General features: G+C 36.2%; 1 protein-coding gene across 1 annotated transcript; it reads left to right on the forward strand.

Annotated features, from left to right (window-relative positions):
• Positions 1 to 3,628: 3,628 nt before the first annotated feature.
• Positions 3,629 to 8,887, forward strand: LOC117112445 (sphingomyelinase C-like). Its single transcript, XM_033255529.1, has 3 exons — positions 3,629 to 3,801; positions 7,013 to 7,081; positions 7,403 to 8,887. The coding sequence occupies exons 1-3, from the start codon at positions 3,738 to 3,740 to the stop codon at positions 8,563 to 8,565; spliced, it is 1,296 nt and encodes a 431-aa protein (XP_033111420.1). The 5' UTR covers positions 3,629 to 3,737; the 3' UTR covers positions 8,566 to 8,887.
• Positions 8,888 to 9,726: the final 839 nt, after the last annotated feature.

The following is a 9,726-nucleotide window of genomic DNA, read 5'->3' on the forward strand; positions in this document are numbered from 1 at the left end:
CTTTTTTCCCCCCCCCCCCCCCCCGTCGGGCAAATCCTGGCGCCACCCCTGCTGCCGACGGGAGAAAACACAATTCGTCGTCGGGGAGAAAAGAAAATTATATGTATTTACATATTAGGAGACGCTTAAATCGATTAAATATGTCTTTGAAACTAAATTATCATTAAAGCTTCCGGGAACATCACCCCTGTACCATTGCGACACCCCCGACCCCGTCGTTGTAGGGCATTCTACATCCATTTTGGCAAGTATGAGCTTAGAAAGTACTTGTAATTAAATATTAAGTTAATTTTTTTCTTATTTACTTTCGCGAAATTTGAAATTACATATTCGATGCTCGGATCAATTTAAAACCAACCTAAGTTATTTTAGATATAAATAATATTATTTATAATAATTAAATAAAAATTAAATAAAACTTGTTGTTCATACCATCTCATACTACACTACTGTACACAGTGTGTTCATTATGGTTTCAAAGATTCATATTGAAAACTTGGAGACATCTACTCACTGCACCTCAACACAGTAAATAAGTCAAAACGGGACCCCTTTTTCACAAAATCGATTATATAATTTGAATAGTTTCATTTGGGCAATCTGGGGCGATCGGATTATAAAACTAGTTGTTTTAAGCTTTATAATCATCTATATATTCTTACAATTAATGCAAAATTGAGTGATGATTTTTCTTTCAAATTTGACTACCTCTTATGCTTTTGCATAGGAAAAAGGTTAAAATTAATAGAGTGTTTTTTTTGTTTTTTTTTGGTATATACTTCCTGCTTCTTTTTACCATAACTCTGCAACGACCGGTAGACGGTCAATTGTAGCTCATAAATTAAGCTTTCTTGCCATGTAAATCCCATGCTGGTTGCTTAAATAACCATTGATCATTTTGTCTTTAAAATTGTATTTTTTTATCCTCCTTTGAATGACGTCACGCGCTTAAGGCCAATAGCAGCTACGAATTTCGAGTTTACTGCGGTTAGTGCGTTCATGCATAAAATGTAGGTCAAATTTACCTGAATGAGCTTTTGTCGTAAATAGGAGAAAATTTTTCATTATGGATGATTGTTTCCTCCAGTACAGTAACACGTGCGTTTGTGGGACAACGCTTGTATGTGAGACGCGCGCGTATTCCTGGCGCTGTTTTGATTGGTCATAAGTTAGTTTGATTAACACTCAGGAAAGGTCTATTGTTTTTGAGTTATGTGAGAGTAATGCGAACCCTAAAGCTACACTATCACGAAAATGGTCTGATCTGCACTTTTTAATGCAACAAACACAATGTGCAAATCTGTGAATACGATGTGGTCATTATGTAGCGTCACTAATTGTAAATATTATTAAAAAAAATGATTTATTGGCCTATGGCTATAATATGTCATGATATGATATGATGTGATCCGATATGATATAAATGATATATATATATAGGCCTATATATATACACTGTCTCTTATACACATCTAGATGTGTATAAGAGACAGCTACTGAGATAGGCTTTTATTTTTCAATCTTGATTTCAGAGGTCAAAAAAATTTTTCAATTTTTTTTCAATCATATAATATAAGAGACAGCTGTAAAGGTAGCTAGTATACCACCTCGGATTGATCGTAAAAATGATCAGATGAAATTGGACTCCTTAAATTCTACAAAATCTTGAGGAAGAAAATGGCGTAAAATTTGTAAGTGACGATCGAACTTGAAATACCATGACAATAGTATTGACGAAAGCCTTATATCGTCTGATGGACTACGCTTATCCACTCCAGGTAAGAGAAAACTAATCGCTAATTTAGAACAACTGAATCATGTTGATGAAAAAAAATCGCCTGGCGTAAACTAGAAGTCAACAATTCCGAGCCGGAGTACAATGTTACGACTGTAGAAGATGGGGTCACATTTCGCGAAACTGCAACGATAGAACTAGGAAGTCAAAGAAACAAAGCGGGCTGAAAATTGCCCACCTAAATTGTCGTAGTTTAAAAATAAAATGAAATTCGATTACAGTAATTGTATTGAATTGTGATTTTGATGGTTTATGCATCTCCGAGACTTAGCTTACTATATGTTCCTCAAGTGAATGTATACATATTGATGGTTATCAGATAATTAGAAATGATCGGGTCTATAAAAAATGCAGCTGGTGTGTGTATTTATGTAAAAGATTGTCACTCATTTAAAGAAAGACCGGACTTACCGATTGACAGTCTTGAAGTAATATATGGATTAAAATTTTTAGACGAAAATATGCTAACGTATTAATTAGCTGTATGTATAGACCACCTGATGCAGATAAAAGTATTTTAATTTAATGATTCATTCACGTGTTAAAGATTCAGATATGATTTTATTTGGAGATTTAAATATTGATTATGTTTTTGATGAAAATCTTAAAGAAAATCCAATTAATATGTTAGAAAATATGTTTGTTATGAGGCAATGTGTATTTTTGTCCTTTTATTAATTAAAATATTTACTGTATTAATCTTCATATAAAAATTCAAAATATAATCGTACTTTAGGTAAAATAATTATATTTTTCAATGTATAATCAAATTTAATTATTATGTATTTAAACATAGCATATGTAAAAAATCCTAAAATATTTCTTTTTGGTATTTATAATTGTTAGGTTCATATTTCATGGGCCATTAAACTTGCCAAATGCACCATTTGTTAGAACATAATGTTTATGAAAATGTTATGTAAAACATAAAAAAAAAATATGTTAAATAGATAATAAATATGATATGATATATGATATGATACGATAATGATTATCACACTTATACTGAGATACATCGCTGTAGTAGAGCATTATGGGCCGAAATGATCAGCCCTCCGCTTCCCAAACCTCCATGGATCGAAGGTCCCCGGTAATTCAGAAGGAGTGGCCTTTCCTCTCAAAGCCTAATCTGCATATAGATAAACGTTGGTTGAAGAGGTCTCCACTTCCTATTCTTAAAAACTGAGAATTTAGTTGTAGAGCATCATATCAAAGGTCTTAAATGATCCGCTCTCAAATCCACAAACCTTGTTTAGTAAAGCATCGAGGTCCCCGGGCTTTCTTGGGTGCTTCAAGACCAAGAAGGTGTTCGGCGAAGGACGTTTTTGAATTAAAAAAAATAATGATATGATACCATGGAGGTCTAATTTTATACCTCCATGATGACACCAATGATGAATCTGATGACGATCGGGGTGGTGATGATAATAGTAGTGATGAGGTGGAGGAGAAGGTTGTGGTGATAGTGATGAAGATGATGATAATGTTGGCCATGATGATTAATAATGATAATCTATTAGTGATCATGGCATAGACAATTATTACCGGTTGTTTTCATGGTTTAAATTTATCCTATGATTATTCGATTATTGATTGTAAAATAATTAAAAATAAAATAAATCCAGTGAAGGCTCGACCAGATAATTGTAAGGTCTGTACATAGCCAAATGAATATGCCTGCAGTTGTACTATACTTAATCACTTTAATGTTAGAAGAATAGCCTTCTCAATAACGCGATTATTAAAAGCAGTCCAGATATGCTGGTACCAGCTATGTAGGGCCTACAGTAAAATGCAATGAACTACGAAACTCTGTGACGTATAAAAAAAACCAAACCTCGGTCAGATTTGCATTTAAGGTTGGCGTTGCATACAAACACGGATCGTGCCTGATAACAGGTCTTTCAGCTTCAGCAACACCGTAGTGTTTGACAAAGTCGGTATGATTCTCCGGGCGGCAATCCTTATCCACCTTTTTCACTTAGTGGCATCAAAGTCATATTCAGGTTTGTAAAGTTAATTGAATGGTAATTATTTGTTTTAACCAAATTAATTTGGTTCAGGAAGAACATTGTCGTGGCATTGATTTAATGTTTAGGACTGTATCGTGAATAGATAGGCCCTACTGAGACAACTATAGTTACAGATAGCCTAATAATTGTCTCAGATAGGCCTAGATATAATATATGTTTCAACTAGTTAAGTTTAGTTTCGACTTTTATCAGATAATATTTCTTTAATTGTGTATTATTGTTATGTTCTCATTTGTTTATTGTCATTCCTATTTTTTTCAATTAATAAGCATCTACCTACATCCTTGAATTAGATTATACTTTATTCACCGTACTCTGCTTGAGACGGATCACTGGTTTACCATTAAATTTTTACGCTGAATTAACCTCTGTCATAGGCAGGTTTAATTGTCAGTAAACTAAAAAGTTCTTGAAAAATAATCTGGTTTCATAACGTTTATTTGAAATTAAGAAAATATTAATATTAGTGGTTTCAGATAAGTTGACAAGTTCTATCTATAAATTCATATTTTATATTCATACAGTTTCTAGAACCTTAAGATATATATATATATATAATTATGTATATGTATATATATTTGTATATATATATATATATATATATATATATATAAAATGAGTACGAATGCACAAAGTAGAGTCATATACGTTGACATAATAGACATAAGATAATTTTTTATTTCGAATATTTCGAGCACGTCTATGCTCTTCTTCTTCCACTCCTCAAGTTTTTCCGATACATAGCTCGTCATTTTAAAACAAGAATAACCACTTTGAACAACAATCAATCGGACATCAAGTTTACCGCGTCGTCGTGATGAAAACTTTGAGCGCGAACAATAAAATGGCTAACAAACGATGTCACTTAAGACGTCACATATTCATAAACCAATCAGAAATGAGATGAGTATATCTTCACCAGATTCTGTGTTGAGTAGGATTTTAACATTAGTTTGGTTAGCGTTAATAACCAGGAGCATTGGTAAAATAGACCAGGAAAGTGTTAAAAATATTTCACCAGGAAATATTCACCACCTATTTTTTAGAGTGTATAGGAATTACTGAGAGTTATTTTACATTTGCGACAGGAGATAGCCGTGAAGGAGATAAATTTGTGCAAAATTATTTTATCATAATTCGAGTAGGCCTAATGTACTATGGGTTGTGGTGTTTTGATATTGAATCTTGTTATTCAAGTTTGTTAAAGTTTATGGTGTGGTAATAAAAGTACGGTAATCCTTGGAAATGCGGAGATTTAAGAGATTACCGTAAATCTTCGAATAAGGGCAACGGCGCTTATAAACTTTTTGGAAGCTTCGTCCGTGCACTGCGACGTCAAACTTATTAAGTAAATATTGGCGTGGCGCTTTCCATTCCCGTTCCAGTTGCGGATATAAGGGGTGGGGCAGGTCGGTCCTCCACCCCCCTCCCCCCACCTTTCGGCCCTTTTTCCCATGTAACCTATTCCCATAGTTCGGTAGGGCTATCATAGACCCCACATCATCGTAATAAATGTTTATAAAGATATGCTTTTGTCTTCGTTGTGTTATTTATTGATCAATGTATACATTGTATTTAAAATCATGTTTCTCAAAGTGTTTGAGTCATGTTTTTCAATACACATAGGGTGATATGGACTCTCGATGAATAAGCGCCGCGGCGCTTATTTGAGAGCGGCGTTTAGGGGGAAAATAGGTTTGGTGCGGTGCTTATTTGAGAGCAGCGCTTATTTACAGTCCTATTAATATTTACCAGTTATCGTTTATAATCCTGTAAAATAGTTGCCCATTATTTGGTTTTAGGGCAGCGAGGCTGTCGAATTTTATCCAATCTCTGCAGTCTCAAAGCACAATAATGGTGATAATAATGAAGTTAACAGAAAAGTGATGTGAATTATTTGTTAGTTGCACATTTGATTTACACCCAGATTACGTTCACAGAGGTTTAGCAGATAAAAAAGATGTTTTTTATGCTAGTCGACAATCTTATTTAATGCATTGACTTATATGGTAGGGCCTATCAGGAAAAGGAACGACTGTATAACCTTATTCATTTGCCAAAAGCATACAAATATCATCCCATATTATCAAGCACACTCCAGGCATCCACACAAATGAAGTTGTGGAGTTTAGTGGTCTAAACCTACCATTGGTAAATCTCTCTCTCTCTTGTCCCCCTCTATTTCAAATTCCTGGATACGCCAAGTTGGTAGAGATAAAGTTGTGCGCATCTAGTTCTATAGCGTGTGTGCATCTGGTGCTTCGTATTGAGGTTGTGTGTATCTGGTGCTGAGATTGTGTGCACCTAGCGGCGGATCTAGGATGTAGAAATTGGGGGTGGGTTGGTAGGTGAGAAGGACCGGGGGTGGTTTAGGGAGGGGCGTCCCCTCCTATTTGAGATTTGTTTGAAGTTAGTAGACTGCTAGACGATCTTAGATGGCATCTGAAAAAGTAAAATTCTAATAGAAAGTATGTTTTACCAGAGTACACGTGAAGCACCCCCCCCCCCACACACACACACACACATAAACACACAAGAGGAGTGACCATTATTTTTTTCACTTCAATGGGTGGCTAGCCACCCTATTCACCCCCTCTAGATCCGCCACTGGCGCCTGATGTTGAGGCTGTGTATAATGGTGCTGAGGCTGTGAGGAATGCTGATGATGTGTGCATCGGGTGCTGAGTGTGCATCTGGTGCAGTGCTAAGGTTGATCAGCTGGTGCTGAGGTTGTGTACATCTGGTGCTGAGAATGTGTGCATCTGGTGCTGAGGTTGTGCGCCTCTGGTCCTGAGGTTGTGTGCATCTGGTGCTGAGGTTGTGTGCCTCCAGTCCTGAGGTTGTATACCTCTGGTCCTGAGGTTATATGCCTCTGGTCCTGAGGTTGTGTGCATCTGGTGCTGAGAATGTGTGCATCTGCATGGTCCTGAGGTTGTGTGCCTCTAGTCCTGAGGTTGTATACCTCTGGTCCTAAGGTTGTGTGCATCTGGTGCTGAGAATGTGTGCATCTGGTCCTGAGGTTGTATGCCTGGTGCATGAAAATGTGTATATCTGGTGCTGAGGTCTTGTTTGGCTATTGCCGTGGCTGTGTCCATTAGGTAATATCTGCATTTGTAAATAAAATGATGATGGTTTATCAATTAAAAAGCCAGAAATACATGATTAAATTTATTTATATTTATAGAATACTGGAGTTGTGCTGGTGGTGAAGAAAATTTGCTACAACTAGAGAAGCGTCCCTATGTTTGGATAGGTAATAATAATAATATTAATAATGATAAAGATGATGATACTAATAATAATTTAATAATGTAATAATGATGTTGTGTTTTCATAAGGAGCACTTACTAAGCTATACGGTACTGTATGTTTAATAATAATTATCAAATGATAATAAATAATATATAATGTTGTAGATGGTAAGTAGTGACCTTTGTTTGTTTAGTTGATCCATTGTTTGCAAACCTTTTTTTTTATGTTGTATTTGTCTGAAATAAAAGATTGAAGCGACTGAATATTAATGATTAATGTTAAACGTCATATTGACTATTTTAATTTTTGTTTTAATTAATAGATGCCTCATCTGCACGTCATCCACCTAGTAGATTAACTTGTTGGCCGTTTGGCCTGGATTTCATTTGTACAAACTCCAGTGGTGGTACTAACTCTACTGATGTAGTACTGTGCGCCGCACCAATAGCACGGCCGTTGGGTCAGCCTACTGGCGTGAACAGCTTCCAAGTTGTGTCTTATAATATCTACGAGCTGGATTATATTTATAACCCAGCATTCCTGGGTTTACCGCCTGTTTTCTCGTATTCCGGACAGAGAGAGCGGACTTGCCGCATACCTCTTAACATTATACGGGGTCACCGATATGTTGACGTCATCGTCTTCCAAGAGGTGTACATGGGAGGATGTTTCCCAAATGAAATGGATCTGAGAGATCTTTTAACATATTATGGTTTTCGATATATAACTCCTAATGTTGGAGCCGCAGAAGAAGCTAATCCTCTTCTCTTGGAAAATGGTGGCGTTGCCATCGCCTCACGTTGGCCGATTGTGTATTATGAGCAGTACATATTCAATATATCTGACCCGACTACTGCCGACGCGTTCGCAGCAAAAGGAGTCATGTACGCGCATATAATGAAGTCAGACGACAAAGAAACCTTGCCATATCACGTGTTTGGCACTCACATGCAGGCCGAGGTAGGCGCAACAAGAGAAGTAGTACGTGAAGCCCAGGCAACACAAATGTCCAAATTCATTGCAGGACTTGAAATAAGTACTTCTGAACCAGTAATTATGGCGGGAGATTTTAACGCAGATATGAATAACTTCCCAGATCACGCTGAGCGCGTCCTCGACAACATGGGAGCTATCCTTCCTAATATAGCTGGACCTTTGCGAACGACATGGGACCCACTAACGAATGAATTGATACTGGATAAAGAACAACCGACAGAGCAATGGTTGGATTATGTAGTGTTGAGTTCATCGCATTTGACTGAAGGCGTCAGAGCAAGCGTGATTGCCTTCAAACCAAGATGTCCAACGTTTAGCGTCTGTATCGCTGCGTCAACAGGCGAGTACGTGTCAAGTCTATCGCCTGATTGCGAACAGACGCTTGACGTCGTGAACTTGTCGGATCACTATGCGGTTATTGGGTCTTTTCTTTTCCCACGAAACTCCGAGAAAAAGAAAAAGTGTTGTAAAAATAGGAGATTCCAATAGTCATCATTTGTTTGATTTATTTTTCCAATTATTTGTTTAGGGCCTATCGTCTAGACTGAGGTATGGAATATTCTGGCAAGGCGCGACTGCAATATGATTCTACACACATGTTCTGCTCAAATCCATTGATTAAATATTAATCAATGGATTTATAGAAATACCGGTAACTAATACAATTTCGTAGAAATAATAAATTCGTAGGTCTATTCTACCATTTTATGTAGGAAAATCTCAGTGAAATCTCTGATTATCTATTTCGAATTTTACATTCACATTATTTTGCACATTTTTATTTACATTAAAATTAAATTTATTTCGTAAATTTTGGTGTTTTTTCGTTTCATTTGTTATTTGCCTATCCAAAACCTTATTTCTGATTAATAATCCATAATTATTGTGGTTTAAAAGTGGTATAATTTCGGGTCAATCAAAGCCATAAACTCCACATGTACCATACCAGGCCCATTTTTTGTGTTGGGTCCCTGTCGAACCTGTGCCCCCCCCCCCCTTCATTGGCTCAGTAATTTTGATAAATTTCTTAATCATCATTGTGTTGCGTTCTCTATGGCGTAGAACCATCCTGGACGTTGAGGGTGGTAGATATATATTTTGTAAGTACTGTTATGGTTCGGGGATTGCACCGGGATTGATTTGAATAGATTCGTCCCCCCAGCACTCAGAGTACGAGTCTTCAACCCCAAATTGGTATACACAAAATGATGAAGCACAACACAACTAATACTGTACTTGATTACTTTCCTTTTCTAACTTTATTAAGAAATGGCATAATCGCAAAGGAAAACAGCAGAGGAAACCAGCCCACTGGGAAAAATATATAAATATAATATATACATACAGTCATTATTAATACTGGTAAATACAAATAGGCCTACGTTATTTAAGCGTAAGGCCCCATAAGAAACAATATTAGTTTATAACCCTATCAAAGAATAAGAACTGATGAAGGAGGGAGGATTTTTTTTCTTTGCTAATCCCGCCCCAAATTTTTCCGATGTTCACAAGTAAATCAATGGTTAGGTACACACATAAAAAGTCATAAGAATGGAATTAAATTTATATTTTTAAAAATATGCTTTTGTTGTACTAGTAAACATATTTGCAAGAAATCCTGAGCCTCTATATATATATATATATATATAT

Source organism: Anneissia japonica, unplaced genomic scaffold, assembly GCF_011630105.1.
Source record: "Anneissia japonica isolate Jap-2015-1 unplaced genomic scaffold, ASM1163010v1 scaffold288307_len268549_cov174, whole genome shotgun sequence".
In the NCBI taxonomy this organism is placed as follows: domain Eukaryota; kingdom Metazoa; phylum Echinodermata; class Crinoidea; order Comatulida; family Comatulidae; genus Anneissia; species Anneissia japonica.

What these genes read in the sequence shown, in the direction of transcription:
- LOC117112445 (XM_033255529.1), top strand. Translation starts at nt 3,738, where the DNA reads ATGATTCTCCGGGCGGCAATCCTTATCCACCTTTTTCACTTAGTGGCA. An exon ending in GGCATCAAAGTCATATTCAG is followed by an intron (nt 3,802 to 7,012) that starts GTTTGTAAAGTT and finishes TTATATTTATAG; the next exon opens with AATACTGGAGTTGTGCTGGT. An exon ending in GCGTCCCTATGTTTGGATAG is followed by an intron (nt 7,082 to 7,402) that starts GTAATAATAATA and finishes TTTAATTAATAG; the next exon opens with ATGCCTCATCTGCACGTCAT.